At 35.8% G+C, this 18,239-nt stretch overlaps 1 protein-coding gene across 1 annotated transcript in view; it reads right to left on the reverse strand.

Moving 5' to 3' along the window:
• RIT2 (Ras like without CAAX 2) overlaps window positions 1-18,239 on the reverse strand; it is a 363,856-nt gene that overhangs the window by 171,229 nt on the left and 174,388 nt on the right. Inside the window, exon 4 of the mRNA XM_027068876.2 lies at window positions 11,650-11,841. Within this exon, the coding sequence (XP_026924677.1) occupies window positions 11,650-11,841 (192 nt within the window). The remainder of the gene's footprint in view (window positions 1-11,649; window positions 11,842-18,239) is intronic.

An 18,239-nucleotide genomic window follows, 5' to 3' on the forward strand; every position in this document is an offset into this window, starting at 1 on the left:
CCCGAATAGATACATAGGTAGACTTGTATACTTACATGTACGAATATGTGTGGGTATACATATGATGTATTTAAATATATACAAATAGGCAAAATTATAATACCTGTTATTTCTAACTACACATGGTTTGTAAATATACAGAAACATGTATTGGTGATTAGAGAGCAGGTAACAGGTAAGGAGGCTTGCTCTAGAACCCAGAACTAGGGATAAAGACTGAGGAAGAAGAACATACGTTTATAAGCAATATTTATCCTTTTATTAAACAAAAATAACTGAGATAAACGTATACACACACATTTACGTGTATATAGGCAGATACCTATTCTGATATACATATATATATCTGCCTATTCCAGGAGCATTTTCATTTTAAGCCTGTCTCTCTTGGAATGAAAGTTTGCACTCCCTAATATTGAATACCAAGTTCAATAAGCAAGCAGGGAGAGAGGTGTTCTGTGGTTGAGAACAGGCAGCCAGCCTGAATGCACATTACATATTCAGTTATATGCTCTGCCCATTATTATGACTCTATTTTCCATCAGGCAAGAACCAAATAATACAAGTTCTCTTTTATTCTCAAAATAAAAACCAAATCTATCCTGTCTCATAATGTCTCATTTTTTATACAGACACATATACTGAATATACAGTAAAATTGAACCATAAAAGTGCTGAAATCATATTAATGTCATTACTGCATGAATTTCCTAAGAAATGTCATCTTTGATTATATGTCTTTATTCCTTGATCTTTTCTATCTAAAAAAATATAAGAAAAGTATAAATCTTAATTTAAATAGTAGCATGCTATACTTAAGATATTCCAACGATGCTTCTGACATTATTGGTTTCTTAGAGAAAAACCATGTTCTATCCAGCCTCTCCCCTGCTGCTCCTCATGGTCATTTTAATTGCAGATTATTCCCATTTTGTAGTATTACTGATAGATTGGAAGCAGAGGATATACATCATTAATTGCTGTGTATAGAACACTGCATTTCAAAACCTGTCTTTTTTGGCCCCAGATTTTATCTGTTTATTACAAAAATGGCTTTGTCTCCTCCATTAGGACAAACACTACTGAAAACAATGCAGTATTTCCAATTATTCCTATTTCCTTATATTACACACAAAGATTGGACCGAGAGACCTAGCTTTCTGCCTGGTCTCTCTCAACATATCCAGCATCATACTTAGCATTGGTGCTTTAAAGGATGTACACACATATTTTTGAATCACCTTTTCTTAGGATGGTGATGTTCCATGGAATTATCTCAAACTTTGTCTCCATCTTCCCTCAGTTTGTGTCCAGTAAGGAAAAAAAAACACCAAGTATTTCTTTGCCTATTCTTTTTAAACATCTTTCTTCCGATTTTTTTTTTCATTTAGTATAAACTAGTTCCTCCTTCCATTAAGTGCAAAGACAAGCTGTGTGGGCAGATGTACACAAAATGGATCCAGTGTGAACAGTGCAGAGGCACTAGCAAGTGGAGAAGTCACAACAAGAAGGGCACACTAGTGTGTGATGTTCACTGAACAAATGGTTTAGTATGCTTATGGTTTAAAATTCAAGGCATGGGAAGTTGGCATGAGAGAGGTGCGCAAGGACTGTGTTTAGATGGGATCAGGCATTGGAATTTACTCCACAGACTATCAGAACAATTGAGTACAAAGGATAAAATTATCATATGCATTTTGAGAAAAACCAAACAAAAAGCTCAAAAGCAGGGACCTACTAAGGGTGTTTGACACAGACTGGGAAGAATCTACCACAACCCTTATCCCACCTATATGTGACTTCTGTGCTTCAGATTCTGTGCTCCCTCTCTCTCTGCCACTCCCCCACTCGCACTCAATCTCTGTCTAGAATTAGAATAGAATTATTTAACTTAAAAACAGATCAATAGAATGTACTCAATCTGAACAAAGAGAATATAGACCAAAAGAAAAAATGGAATCATTTGCTGAAGCATTTCAGTAGAGAAGAGGTAGCCTTTTCAGTAAATGGTACTACAGCAATTAGATATCCAAAACAAACCAAAACAACAAAGCAAATAATAATAATAATAATATAATAAACATTTTATACAGGCAATAATTCAAGATAGATCATACTCTTAAATGTAAAACATAAAACTTCAAGAAAAGGACATAGGTGAAAATCTTTGAGACCTAGGACTAAGTGGTATTCTTTGATTTGATACCAAAATTATGATTCTTTTAAGTAAAGAATGGACTTCACCAAAATTAAAATTTTTCCTTCAAAAGAGCTTGTTAAAAGAACGAAAGGCAAATTACAGACTGGGGGAAAATATTTGCAAATCGTATATCTGACAAAGGCCTTGAATCTTGAGTTTACAAAGAATTCCTCAATGCTTAATACTAAAAAAATAAATAAATAAAAATAAAAAAATAAAAAAAGGAATAACCCAATTATAAAATAGTCAAAGGACATGCACAGACATTTCACTGAAGAGGCTATACAGATGGCAAATAAACACATGAAAAGATGTCTAATATTATTAGTCATTGGAGAAATGCAAATTAAAACCATAATGGGATACCACTATACACCTAACAGAATGTCTAAAATGAAAAATAGTGATAACATCTAATGCTGGCAAGGGTGAGAATGTAAAATAAGTGCAGACACTCCGGAAAATATGTTGGTATCTCCTTTCAAAACTAAAAATAGATGCATCCTAAGACCCAGAAATTTCACTCTTGGGCCTTTATCCCAAGGAATTATAGACTTGAGTTCATGCAGGAATTTGTACATAAATGTTCATAGCAGCTTTATTTATAATAAATGAAAGCTGGAAACTACCCAAATGTCTTTAAAGGGTGAATGGATGAACAAACTGTAGTTATATCCAAACTGAATGTTATTCAGTAATAAAAAGGAACACGTTATTGATAAACAAAATTTGGATGTACTTCAGGATATAGTGCTGAATGAAAACAGCCAATCTCAAAAGGATGCATACTGGGTGATTTCCGTGTGTAACAATCAAGAAATAAACCATGTGTGCAGAGATGGAGAATGGACTGGTGGACTGATGGTTGTTGGGGGTTAGAAATTGTGAGTAGCGAATGGGTATGGCTGTAAAGGAGTAACATGAGGGAGTCTTAAGGTAATGGTACAACAGGATATCTTGATTGTGGTGGTGGTTATACAGGCTACATAGGTGATAAAACTGCATATAATTATACAAATATATGCCCAGATGAGTGTGTTATAACTGGTGAAATTCAATATTCTCTATGGATTGAACAAATATCAAGTTCTTGGTTTTGATATTTTATAGTTATGTAAGAAAATAGTACTGGGGATGCTAAGAGAAAGGTGCACGGGTCTTTACACATTTGCTTATAACCTCCTGTTCTGTATAATTATCTCAAAACACATTTTTAAATATTTTTTATTTATTTTTGAGAGAGAGAGAGAGAGAGAGACAGAGCACAAGCAGGAGAAGGACAGAGCGAGCGGGAGACACAGAATCTGAAGCAGGCTCCAGGCTCTGAGCTGTCAGCACAGAGCCCGATGTGGGGCTCAAGGTCACAAACTGCAAAATCATGACCTAAGCCAAATTCAGACATCTAACCGGCTGAGCCCCCACGCGCCCCTCTCAAAACAAATATAAAAGCAAGATGATTATGTAATTTCCCAAACATGTGTTCGAATGAAGGGTAAGAGTTCCCAGTGTGCAAACAGGAAGTGTTCCTCTTTCAGAATATCGGTTTCCTTTGCTACTGAAAAGTTCACTTCAGAAAACTTGCCTTTACTAAGACCTACATTAGTATCTGATTTTCAGATTCTTTTCATCAAAATGAAATCTAACGATGATTTTCACTTTTACAAAATACTCTTTACTTCCTTGCTTTATGTCCTTTCAGTTTACACAAGGTTTTATAGGAACACTGTACTTTCAGATAACAAGGAATACCTGTTTTTGTAATTCAACCTATAAATATCATTCTTTTGGATTTACAGGATCGTCTTGGTCTCTATGATACCTATACTTATAGCTGCACAAACACACTGAGGGTTTTTTGTTTGTCTGTTTTCAATACAACCAGAAGCCTGAGAACTAAAATTATCACAAACGTCAGAGTTTGGCTATGCCAGGATACCTAGGAAAGGGCAAGGAGGGCAGAAATCTCAAATAGAATAATAAGAATTTTAAAACTTCACCTACTCAGTATTTCTTCTGAGGAAGTTAAGTGATTGGTCTGAAAATTTTTAAGAGATATGAACAACTTTGTATCTGGGATTTCATTTCAAAGCTCCAATCTTTGAAAGCTTTAAGCTTTTCTTTATACTTCCCATAAAGCTTTAAGCTTTTCTATATACTTCCACTGACTTGTCAGTTTTACAAATGTGGCCAATGATCCATGAAAACCAAACAATTCACTGTAACACCATTTAAATAAGGAAGGGAAGCAAACAGTTATGTCACTTCAAACTGAGGAGACACAACCTCTGTTCCAATGAAACATGAAACTGCTAAATGGGAAGCCATTTAGTCACAGGTGCACAATATATGCAGTAAAATTTAGATTTTCTTATGACATATTTGAATGGAGAAGTGGATTTAATTTAGGATATTTTCATCACTGTTCTTTTTGTATAAGTTTTTAAAATTTTTATTTTTTATGTGTCTATGTACATACGTGCGTGTGTGAGAAAAAGAGCATGTGTGTTTTTCTTTCAGGTCTCCAATATCTCATTTAAGACTTTAAAAATGCTTATAGGGTCTAGATTCTCTCTTATGGAGTCTGAAGTATAAATGATCTCATGTCTTTCCATCTATATTCCTTCTAGCCCTGTCGCTCTCTAGCTTGCTGCAGAATCACCCCATTTGTTCAGATAGATTTCTGTGCCTTCTTCCCATTGTTTCTGATTTACGAGGATTAGGATAGAGGCTGAGAATTTGTGTTTCCCACAATGTTTCTAGGTGATACAGATTCATCCTCATTCAGGATGAGGCTGTCCATACATGGAAAAATTAACTTTTCTAAAATGGCAAAACATCATTTTAGGTCTTTCTCATTTATTGTCATTTTTTACTCAGTTTGACTTAGTTCATGATCTAACAGAAATTCCTAACATTGATTCCTCCAAAGCTTTGTTCAAAATTCAGTTACTTCAAGATGGCTACTCTGTTCCACATTTGAGAAGTAGGAAAATAATTTCAAAATACATTTTGCAAAATCTGTGCACTGAAGCCTATACACTGCAGTTAAAAAATTCACTGGGCCTTCTCCCAGTTTTAACCACCTTTCCTTTTGACACAATACCTAAATATTTGATTTGGTAGGGTCTAAATGGTGAAACCTGTTAGAATAACCCAAAGAATAAACAATCCAGGTGAGGGATAAGGATGGTAGTACCTCGTATTTATTAAGTCCCTAGTTTGTACCAAGGACTGTGCTAATCTAATGACATTATCTCATCTACTACCTAAAAACCTGTGAAAGTAATATTATCCCCATTCTACAGAAGCAGACACTGAGAGGGATTTTGTAGCATATGGTACTTTTTAGAGATCAACGCTTGTGAAGGAAGGAGTAGGAAGCTGGATTGGATACAGGGAGAAGATCAATGACAATGCAAGCCAAATGGAGTCTTTGCCAAACCGGCATGGGGATCTGGAGCAAGATTTGCTTGTCGCAGTGTCTCACTGGATTGCAATGGCTGGAAATTTTTGCCTACACCTCATTGGAAGTGGGTATCCCTGGGAAGGGTAGGACCTCAGTCAAGGAGGCTTTGTTACTGAGGATGACCCTGAAGCATCTGACAGCTGAAGTGATCTACTGACTATGCCTCCTGTCTCTGTGCTGGGAGGGATATACTTTTTTGAAGGAGAATTTGGGTGTTCATCTTGAGTTTGCCACTCATGCGGCCAAGGACACAGTGATTGTCTCAGTGAATATTCAAGATCAGGACTATCTGGTTCTTTTGATGATATACTTTGTTATTTTCTAAAATGTATTTGCTAAATATAGGTCTTCACTTTGTCTTGAGGAGTCTCATCATGGACACCCACTGTGTTGTGTGACAATGCAACAGTGCCCTCTGGTACCACTGAATGATGTAGCAGTTTGTCCATACATGAAAGGTCTCCAAACTTCACTGTAATTTTGTCACCTGTCATCCTGTCAGCGTGCTGCATGAGTATGGAATTCATGAATAGTCCATTGCTTTTACCCAAGCTGCCATCATCCTTCATCCTGATGACTAAATCTCCTGATTGGTATTCCTGCTTCCATTCTTGCCCTCCTCCATCAACTAGATGGACAATGAAAACTCATTCGTGCCACACCTCTGCTCAAATATTTCAAAGAATTTTCTTCCCATGTGTGTATTTATAAATATATAAATATAAATATATTTATAATTATAAATATTATAAATAAATATAAATAAATTTGCATATAATTTTACTCACGACACCATTTTTGTAGTGTGTAGTTGGTACATACATGCACAAATTGATCATTATCTGTCTCCCCTACTATAATTTCAGATTCTTCTTAAGTTTGAATTTGTCATGTTCACTCCAGAACAACCAGATTCTAAAAACGTGCCAGTTACCTATTGAGTAATTACTAAATATTTGGTAAATAAATTGGATTAAAAAATAGTTTCAGCAAAACTCCACCTCCAAATTCTAGTTTCAAAACTTACCCATCTAGATAAATTACATCAAATTCTAAGCTTTTTTTCCATTTTAATTGCAGTTAATATATTTGGATGTGTAATGAAATGAAATAGCCTATCAAGAAGATGCTATGGAAAGGATAAGTAAGGCTACATAATTGGCAAATTTAAATGTGTATTCCCATTACATTGCATGAATTATCAAAACTCTTTTCCCACAAAAAAACCCTCATCATTTGGAAAAATGTGTTTGCATGAATTATCTAATATACTGATTAAAGATGAAGTATTACTCTTTTGCACTTTTAAAAACTCGAATGGCATTTGCAACTACTGCATTATAACATATCCAACATGCTCTGGTACATATTTATGCTTTGTGTTTGACCAAGTGTGTGTCTTCAAGGTAGGCCCTATCTATCAAATTATCCTGAGGATGCTTGATATACATGTGCCAGGCAGGCTGGTCTTCACAACTTCTCCTCCTCAACACTCCATGCCTTGTGCACACTCACAGCCCTGGTTCACATCGCCTATTCTCTACACCTACTTTTGTTGTTCCTTTCCCAAAGGACTGTCATCATTCACCTGCTCCTTCCTACCTGGTCAGGATGCCACTCCATTCAGCATCTCCCTTCCTCAAAATGTTGCCAACATTGATTTTTCCTGGTTTTCAACAACAATTGCACTTATGCATGTGTCATATCATTCAACATTTAGTTCTGTTGTTTAATACAATGTTGCACATCACATGCATTGATCCTTTCAGAAGAGAAAGTCCTTGAGGACAGAGACTGGCTTACTCATTCCTTTACTGTGTCCCCAGACTGCCACCGCTCTGCCAAGGGAAGTACATGCTTGACAAAAACTCTAAATAGATGTTTTTCTTAACACAGAAATTTCTGATCTCTACAGCTTTCATATGCCCCTCTCAATAAAGGAGTTGAACTATTTTCACTACGTAGATAACTGAAGAATAAACAAAGTTCTTTCATGTTTCCAGATCTGCATTCAAAGAGTTAGGCTGTGGAAAGCTGAGTTTCAAGACTTCAAACTGAGTATTAAGCTGCAATTAGACTGTCAGCACTGAAAGGTTTGTCATGGTCTACCTTCAGGATAAAACAGTTTGTGGTCTACAACAGATATAAAACTTTCCTAACCCAGCTTTCAGATCTTTGGGACTCACTCCATTTATAGCACCATTTTTACTCTGTAGAATTTTGCAAAAACAGAAAAAAGGCAGAAATTATTACTTTCCACTCCCCAGTGTGACAGCAGAAGACCCAATAGGGAGAAAGGCCACGCAAGCTCAGGGACCTATTGAAGCCTAGGACTTTAAAAAGGCTTTAGAATAGTCTGGCTGGACTCAGGACAAGATGGTGCCCCTGATTAGAGAACAGTGCCTTTCAGTAGTTTTGAGCACCATTTCCTTGCCCTTAATTTTCCTCACATTCTTCCCAACTCTGGCTATTACTGCCTTGTCCAGCTCCTTGCCCTGGAGCTCCTCACTCCACCTCCAAAGCGCTATCGTTCTGCTCCTTCCTGCTCCAGTAAAATGCAATTGGTTATCTTCTATCCTCTCAGGAGCATGCTAAGATGCTGAAATGAATATAACAAATTTCATGAAAAACAATAATGGTTTGCAGGCCCAAATTATAAAATAGTGAGATTTTAAATCAGAGACACTGGACATGTTCTCACAGCCCTAACTAGCTATGTGACCTTGAGCAAGTCACTGAATGTATTGAAGTTTCAGATAACTCATAGGTAAATAGGTACCATAAAGGAGCCTACTTTGTGGCCTTATGGTAAAGATGAAATAAAATTATGTGTGCTAAGTGCCTGGCACAGAGTGTTGCAATACTAAATGCATCATCAGGATCAGTGTCAAAATGAATATTGTTCTCAGAGAAAATACTCAAAGTTAAACAGAGCGCTTCAATATATTTTCTTAAAGACGTCATTTATGATGAAGGACATCAGGCAACAAAACATGTTTCTTTTTCTTGGTAAAAAGGGACTTGGAATTCACCAAGATGGATTCAAAATGTAGCCACCCACTCTACCACACAAGCATGATAAGAAGCAGCTGTTATCATCAGCACTTCCCTTTCAACCACTTTCTATGAGGAAGAAGAGCTGTCAAGTAAAAACCCTGCTTCTCTGCCTCCTAACACTGAACATAAGCACTAGCATGATTTCCTTCAGAAGCTTCCAGAGTTTAACATTATCACTCTAGGACTCTTCACAAAACTCCTTTGAGCTATAGATGATGCAGGTGTCAACATCTTTGTTTTGGGGGAAAATGTGGAAAAAACCCAAAACTAAAATGGAGACCTATCCTTTAAAGACTGATGTAAGAAAAAGAGTACATGTGATCAGGGTTTTAGTCTTAAATTTGTCACTAACAGCAGTATTTTATTAAAATCAATTTCTATCAGTATACTTACTTCTCAAATATCCTCATCCATCAACCGCTTGCCTTAAAACTACACGGGGCAGTTACAGGATTAAAATAAAGTGAGAATTGAAAGCATTTTGAAAAGGAAAAACCACTCTACAATTATAGGAACAATTATTTCTATCACAAACACCACAGCCAGAAGCCAAATTTGCATATCAACACTTCATTATTGGAGACATTGGTACATGAGCAGTTTTAAAAAGATTGTAATTTGAGTTTTCATGGTTTTTGCACTTTCTATGACTATCTTGTTTACTTGTTTTTATCTAAAAGGGAAAGTATGTCAAATCTGCTAAATTACTCAGCTTAATACTATTTTTGTTATTTGTTTCAGTGATGTTTGTGATGCCTGTGAGTCACATCACTGCTAATCTGTAATTACCCAGGCTGAGACCGGGTATCTGTTGAACACCTTTGATCCTGGGAAAGCAGAAGCAGAGCCAGGATGGGGAGAGGAAAGCAAATGCCAGCCAGTGCTGGAATCATGGAGAGAAACCATTCTGCAGACAATGTGATTAACTTTTGCCTGAAGACTCATGTTCTCAAATGTACTAGCTTACAAGAGTCACTTGTAGCTCTCTTGACTGGCATTCAATTAAAGGTTTATGTTTCCTAGAAATTCTGAGAAGTACAGTTAAATGTGGTCATGTAATCACTGATGGTATATTTGCATCTCAGGGTGCTCCCACATGTCATTTCCCACAAGTCCTAAAAGAAAATAAAAATTAAAAAAAAACCTAGAACCTCCCCACTCTTCAGAGGAGTATCTGAAGAGTTCACCACTAGACCTATACCTCTCTTTTTTTCTTTCCTTTTTGTCAAGTATCACAGAAGAGATTCATATTTCACTGGTGAGATAAACTTGAATTCCTATCTCATAGAAATGTAACCATGTCATACTAAACACTACTTTGGGGAAAAAAAATAAAGCAATGCAGAAGAACAGGTACAGAGGAGACAAATATTATAGCTCCTAAAAAATAGTCAGCTGCCACTTTAGGATGCTTAGATTTTCAAGTCAGATATACAAAAAATGCCGCTACTAAAATGTACTGCACAAAATTGTAGAAATTTTGTTTCTGTATTAAAAATAGATTTATAAGCATTGGCTCCATATGAGATATTTTCACTTGAGAAAACTTAAAAGTCATCTGATACAAAAGTACAAATATGTTTAACACTTAAAGTAGGAGTAAACTGTTTTAGTGAAGATTCTAGCCTTAGAAAAATAATTTATGAGGTTACTTTAAGAAGAATAAAAATTATTAATTGGAAACACACAAACTATTAAAATCCAGCTCAAATTTAAGGGCAGTTTAAATAAAGATAAAGTATCTAAAATTATAACTAAACCATTCAATTTAGGTAATTCAATTTACAAAAATTTGTTTTGCATGACTTAGTAATTTAACTTTATACAAAGTGAGTCATGACAATAGAATTGTGAGATGATTTGCCTGGCCCTGAACTAGGTTTTGGTTATTTAATCTCTTTAGGAGTACTAAGGACAACTGAAGTATCATTACCCTGTAGAGATGAGGCCATCAGTTTGCCCATCAAGCCCTGAGAGTGTCTGATCAGATAAGAATAAATTATAATGAACCACAAGAAATCTGGTAAAGGATTGCAGTCTGTGGTTTCTGCGTTATCAGAAGCTAGCCATAGTTTCTGTATTGTCAATTTTGTTTGTTTGGAGAAAGGAACTGAGGATCACAATGATACAGTAGGGGCAGCTTGAAGCAGACTTATGGTATATGGAAGGTGTTTCTTATTAAACCTGAAAGGTAGTAGCTTCTGACTCTGGAAGGTAGGAGGAGTCCTATTTTGATTACCCATCACTGCATGAAAAATTACTCTAAAATATGGTGGTGTAAACAACTCTATTTTATTTGCCTATGATTCTGTGGATCAGAAACCCAGACCAGGCTCAGCTGAGAGTTGTCTCTCTTCCATATGGATTGACTAGGTTATCTTATAAAGTTATAGTCAGATGGTAGCTGGTTCTAGAACATGATAAGTAGCTTTGCCCACATATGTGGTGCCTTGGCAGGAACTGCGGTGAGGCTGGATGTTGCTTTGTTCACATGGATCTCTCTAATGATTACATTGGTCTTTACATGGTAGCTGGATCTCAAGAGCAAGCATTTTAAGTGGCAAAGGTAGAATCTGCAGAACTCTTATGACTCTACCTCTATAGGTACACAGCATCATCTCTACTATACTCTACTGCCCAAAACAAATCATAGGGCCAGCCCAAATCTAAGGAGTGGGAAAAACAGACAGGAGGATTCCATCATCCTGATGGAATAAAGATACTGCAAAGTAGCATGTGGGATGGGATATATTGTAGTGGCTAACACAATCCACCAGAGATTTTAAAAGATTTTTTTTTTTTTTTAGAAAATCACATGCGTCATTTCTTTCTCATAATTCTCAGTATGAACCTTGGAAAGCAGGCATACTTGGTATTATGTACTCTCGGAGTTAAAAGCAAACTGAAAAAAAATTTTGGCACTCACCTGGCGGAACTGTTCTAGGTCAATTTTGTTACCCACCAGCACCAAGGGAATTTCATAGGTGTGGCGGACTTGAAAAATGAGCTCTTTAAACTTGGCAGCTTCCTGGAATGACTGGCGGTCAGTGACAGAGTAACAGATGATGAATCCCTCTCCACCTCGCATATACTGCTCCCGCATGGCTGTGAATTCTGCCTGTAGAAAAAGAACAAAATTGTTACAGAATTTAAGATAGTGAAGCCAACACATCAATAAAAGGTAAAAAGTAGATAAATTATGAGACCAAGTAGTTTGTGTAGAAATTTTTAAAAGTTTATTTCTGGGGGTTGCATATAGAAAAGCAGTATGGGGTCTCAACATGAAATCTGAAAGCTTTAAAGTATTCAGAGTGTTGATATTTAATCATAGAAAATTTGATTCAGGAGATCTTGGGGGGAGAGATTTTAAATAGCAGGTTAACTAATGAACTCTCAGGGATTATGCACATCCTTTTAATAGCTTTCTACTTAATGATCTCGTTTTAGGAAAGGGAATCTAATTTTGTGTAGTCTGAACATTCAAACCTAGAGGAAATAATTTTCTCCTCAAAAAGATGAAAAGAAACACAAGTTTAACTTTGATTATCCTTGCGAATGGAGGAAGCTATTAGCACAGATAATCTAAGACCCAGTTTATGTGTTTGGGTTTTCTTAGATTTGTCTCCTGAGGGGCATCAACAAAGGGAACTTGTTGGCTGAGTCATGGGTCCCTTTCCAAGTTCTGTTCACTCTTACATCCTCTTCTTTCTCTGCAGGGAGAAATATACTGCTGTCCCAACCTGGGAGACACTGCTGTATTAGTTTTTCATGTTGCAGCCCACCTGACCTACAATTTCCAGGCAACTTAAAATTCTGCATTTGTTCTGAGCTGCAATACAAAACATTCCTTTTAGTCTAAATATTGGTTTTCATTCACTGTTATTCTGCTGAATCCATGGTTAAAATCACAAGGGCTAGGTAGATACATGCAATGGGAAGTATAAAAATTAGATCCTGGCTGTGGAACAAGCCATATTCAACAGTAAAAGAACACAAGAATATATTGTGACTCGGAATGTTTGTGAAATAACTCCTCAAAGAAAGGAAGGATCCCATGATCTTGAGCTGTATTTGAAGACTTTGCAGAGATGGGAATTCTTCACCCAGTGAACTATTTATAAGAATTACTAAAATGCCTTTTTTAGAGTAATTGTTGAAATAAATGTTAATTTGATTTAACATGGCTTGACTTTTGAAGGGTAGGAGCATTTACATAGATCCAAAAATTTTGGGAAACTGAGGTGCTTATGAATGTAGAGAGGGTAATAAAGTTAGTAGGTCCTGAATTAGTGGGTGAATCTTTTTGAATCAACATGGGTTGGGTACAAACAGTATCGCTGGGTTTAATCTATCATTAAAGTTTTAAGAACTTGACTGGTGGCCACTACAAATTAGTTTAAGACAGCAATTTATAAAGTCAGGATATAGAATTTTACTTTATCTCTGCTGAGTTTTATATACTAGTTAAATTTTCTTATATTCAAATTGATTAAAATTATTTTAGAGTGGGGAAAAAAGAACAAATTAAAAAAGTTCTAAGAACTTGAGCCCAGAAAGGAAAAATAAAAGATTTATCCAAGGATTAACAGCCAGCTGATGTGGAATTAGTTTGAATAACTTATCTTCTCTGATTCGTACTATCACCATTTACTTAGTACTAAAGTTTATTTAAACTCAATTCTAAATTTTACCATGTGAGTGTAATGCACTAACATGGGAGAAAAAAAAATCCTTTGGGCCTGTTTCTTCATCTGTAAGATAAGGTTGACTTATAAAAGTTCTGGTGTCCCTCACAGTTCTGGCCTTCTCTAATTCTTTTTATTTTTTTTTAATGTTTATTTATTTTTGAGAGGGAGAGAGAGGCAGAGTGTGAATGAGGGAGGGAAAGACACACACACACACACACACACACACACACACACACACACACACACAGAATCCAAAGCAGGCTCCAGGCTCTGAACTGTCAGCACAAAGCCTAATGCGGGTCTCGAACCCATGAACCATGAGATCATGCCTTGAGCTGAAGTTGGTTGCCTAACTGACTGAGCCACCCAGGCACCACTGACATTCTCTAATTCTGATAATACTTTGCCTCAGTCAGAATCCCACAGTTGATGTGGATTGACTAGAGACCTATGGACTTAAATTGTTAAATGAGGTTTCTCCAACTTATAATTACATTTTTTAAATAGAAATGATACAATTACCATAGAAGTATACATGATATTTAAGGATTTATTACATCAGTGTATATGATCAAAACAGCAAAAGTACAAACTAAACCAGAAGAAATTTATCTTACAATTTGCAGTTCATTGTATTTGCCAATTACTATCGTTAAGCATTAAAATTGTTTATTTTAATTGTCTATTAAAAAATAACCCACACATTGCAAATATTCAAGAGGTACAGAAGTATATAAAATTTAATTTTCTTATCACAAACTCCCAGGTTTCTTTCCCAAATGCATGACAGTTAATAGTGTCTTTACCCTTACAGAAGTAGTCTATGGACACATAAGCAAAGACCTCCACATTCCACCTTTACACACTTCTTATTCTCAAATGGGCTCATGGTATATATAATTTTTACTTTTAACCTTAATTAAGATTTAATATCCTTAATACACCTTGGAGATCATTCCATATAAGCACAGGTAAGTATTATTTGCCATGAATGTATCATAAGTCCTTTAACGCATGTACCATAATTTATGTAACTAGTTGCCAATGAACAGGTATTCAGAGGCCTTCCTTTTATTCCTATTACCAACTATGCTGCAGTATAGATTCTTAAACATCCATGTTGCACAGATGTATATCTGAGAAGTAGTATTGCTAGATGAGAGAGAACACACATTTTTACTTTTTAGAAATAGTACCAATCTCACCACTAAAGATGTCATACCAATAACTCTTTCCAACATTATGTAAAAGTACCTGTTTCTCCTCATTCTCACCAATGCCACTTATCAAATTTTTCTACCTTTGACAAATTTTAGGGTACAAAATAGAATCTTGTTTCTTTCATCTGTATTTGTATGAGAGTCATATTGAGCATCTCCGAGTTTTTTTATCTATTTACAAATTCTCTTCTAGATATGTTTTATTTTTTACTTTGAGTATTTTTTTTTGTACATTTGGACTGGAGAAGGTTATTTCTATGTGAGACAAAAGAAAAAAAACCAATACATTTGAGTACATTAACAATCACTACATCGTAGAGGAAAGACTGATAAATTTGAATAAATCCAACAACCTATTAGACAGTCAAAGGACTGGAAAGTAAAATTCACAGAACAATATTGGATGAACGAGTGAGTGAATATCCAATTGTTCTGGTTAACTAGACTCAAAATCACATATATGTTATATTAATGGACCCACCAGTCCTCCCATCTGATGTGAATTGAAGTCTCTAGGTATGAGGTTATAGCATTAGTATTTTAAAGAGCTCCTTGTTTGATTTTGCTTTGCATCTAGATGTAGAGGTTTATAACTGTGTTTGTGTTCAAACTGGTCTTTATAATGTGAGCACAGGACCTGGCAAGCACAGTACATACTTGCCTCCTATGTCTGTTACTCAGAGTATACCCTCTAACAAATCACCTAACCCCTCAGTGCCTCAATATCCTTGTCAAAAGGGATTAGGACACACACTTAACCCACCTTACTGGGCTGTAGAAAGGATCAAATGAAAGAACAAATGTGAAAATGCTTTGATCAATTTTTAAAATACAATACAAATTAAGCCTATGATTATCTCTGGTACAAATCCTGCAGAATAGAACCTTTCACTGGGAGAACAGTCATGAAATCCTCTTTTAGCTGCATTAAATATAAATGTGGAAGCATTTATCAAATATGCTTAATTGGAAAACTAAGGTGTGTTTTTTTTTTCCAAAAAGGAGAATCTTTCCACCGATAAAACAGATATAATTAAGCTCTCCCAATGAACGAGGAGGATACTTTCCATTTAGCTGATCTTATCCATATGAACTCTTCATAGCATATATAGGTTTTACTTAAAGATGCACTGGAGGCTGGTGGGGAACAGAAAGTTGAGCAGAATCTTTACAGCTATTATCAACTTAATAATATATGATAACTGAAATCACTTTATAAAAAAATGCTATGTTCAACATGTTGCTTCCGTCTTTATTCACCCATGAATTAAAGATCTCTGTGCTTTATGTTCTGTGTATCCTGAATGTTAATATCTTCTTCATTTGCTTCTTGCTATAAATGAAACTTGTTGGTTAATTATTCAGGAGCATTACCAGATTCCATTTGCTATCCATAACCAGCAAAATATCTATGAAACAGACCTACTATGTAAAATGCTGCAAACATAACCATTTCTAATATTTTCCAACTATTCTGAGTAAAATGTAGCTTCATCAGTTCCCTTTGATAGGTTTTCTTCTATTAAAATAGTATGAGAATTCTCTTTATTCTAAACACGAAGTATTTTGATTAATCAAGTGCTTTCTAGCACAAAACACACATACCACGGTCTACACTGGTTGCCATACTCATGATAATGACATTTCCACACCTAACTTATCTTTCTAGTACACAAAAAGTAAATGAAAAAAATAAATCATTCACACAGCTGACACTATGCCAAATGGTCAGATACATAAACTAACAAAAAAACTTATGGCCCTGTCCAGGCTGGGGAAACATAACTAGGACAGGAGAAAACAAATGAAGAACAATTAAGGACTACATGTACCATGGAGATTTAGAGAAAGGCCAGGGCAGTTTGCAGGAGGAGGGCAAAGAGGGATTGGTGGAAAAAATGAGATGGGTTAGTTTTTTCTTAAAGTTGTCAACTGTAAAGGGCTCCTCAGCTTTCATGCAACTCTACTTCCAAAGATTATGTACTGTTACCCTTCAATAACTTTTCAGGATCCAAATTCAGCATTTGCATGGCACTTAAACATCAAATGCCTGCATACCAGTCCACAATTCAGTTTTTGGAGGCTGTCGGAGGAGCAAAGTGTTTGTTGTTGCTTTTGTTTGCATTTTTAGAGAAGGAATGAAAAAATGAAATTATCAAAGTGATCAAAGTGTAGGTATCATAAATTTGCTATAATTGATGCAAAGTACCAAGATTGAAATCAATACTAATGGTGGTTCTTCAGTCTCAACTTGATGCCTTCAGGTGGCTAAGATTGTTCAATTAAAACGAACAAAGAGCCTTTCTAAATGCTGGTAGTAAATTGTCAAGGATTGTATCCAAAAGGCAAAATATAATTAATGAATTTATACTATTTTGTAGTTTTCAGAGAATATAGCTATCTCCATTATAAATTTGTCTATCCTTGTCTTTCAATATTTGACACTCATGTACTTTCAAGAATGCACTAAATCATGGAATACTGCCTAACTCATTCACCAAATATTTTTGAGTACTTATATGTGTCAAATTTGAGATGACTTAATACATATAACAAAAATATGAGTAAATATGGAAAAGAAAAAATAGAAATTAGAACACTCAAACCAAGATAAAATGCTTTGATCTGCAAATTTGACTTAACTTCTAGACAACCAAAGCTACAGTGCGAACATGATCAATGCCACCACTTTTGTGGTCAACAACAACATACTCATGTGTCAGGTGACATGAGTCTCTCCCTGAGCACTTAGAGCTGAATGCAGTTTCTCTTACGGGGTTTCAAATGGGACAATACCCTCAATGTCAACAGGATCTGCAGTAGTAGGTTTTCTAAGAGTAAGTCTGTGTTTTTCAACTTAAGTTTCACCAAACATTTTGTAGATTTACTCAATGATACTGCTGAAACACTCAATTAAGATAATGGAAAAGCTGTTTTGTAGAAAATACAACATGTTAAGATTGAGAAATATAGTTAAAAATATTTTTATTTTAATGCTGAAAAACTAAGAAGTTCCTAGAATCTTATATGGCATGCAACACTGGAGGATTTATACTACCTAAAATCTGGATATAACAAATATTACTCCCATATGTAAAGTTCTTACCTCAGTGCAACTCAAAATAAATGCTGAGGTTGCAATGCAAACTACATAATTCATGGGGCCCAGTGCAAAATGAAAATGTGGGGACTTTTTCAAAAATTAAGCATTTCAAGATAGCAACAGTAGGGCATTAAACCAAGTACAGGACATTTTCATCATGGAGCCCTAGGTGATTGCAGATTCCTGGCCCATGAAGCCAGCCCTATTAGCATGGTAGAACCAAAAAAAAAGAGTAGCCAAGAACACATGTGAGAATGACTCCAAAGAGAGGGTCCCTGGGCAGGTCTGTCAGAGGAAGGGGCAGTGGCAATTGTGTTCGGACATTAATTAATTCATTACTGAAGTTTCCTGGCCCCAGTGAGGGACACAAGACTGGACAATGATAGATGTATAGGGTGGGAAGAAATGTGGGATTGGAGAAAAATTGAGGGATATGTGGTAGGGCACTGAAATATGTACTCCATATGGAAAATGTTATTACAGAAAGAGACATGAGTGTGGCTTA

Source organism: Acinonyx jubatus, chromosome D3 (genome assembly GCF_027475565.1).
Source record: "Acinonyx jubatus isolate Ajub_Pintada_27869175 chromosome D3, VMU_Ajub_asm_v1.0, whole genome shotgun sequence".
Taxonomy (NCBI): Eukaryota; Metazoa; Chordata; class Mammalia; order Carnivora; family Felidae; genus Acinonyx; species Acinonyx jubatus.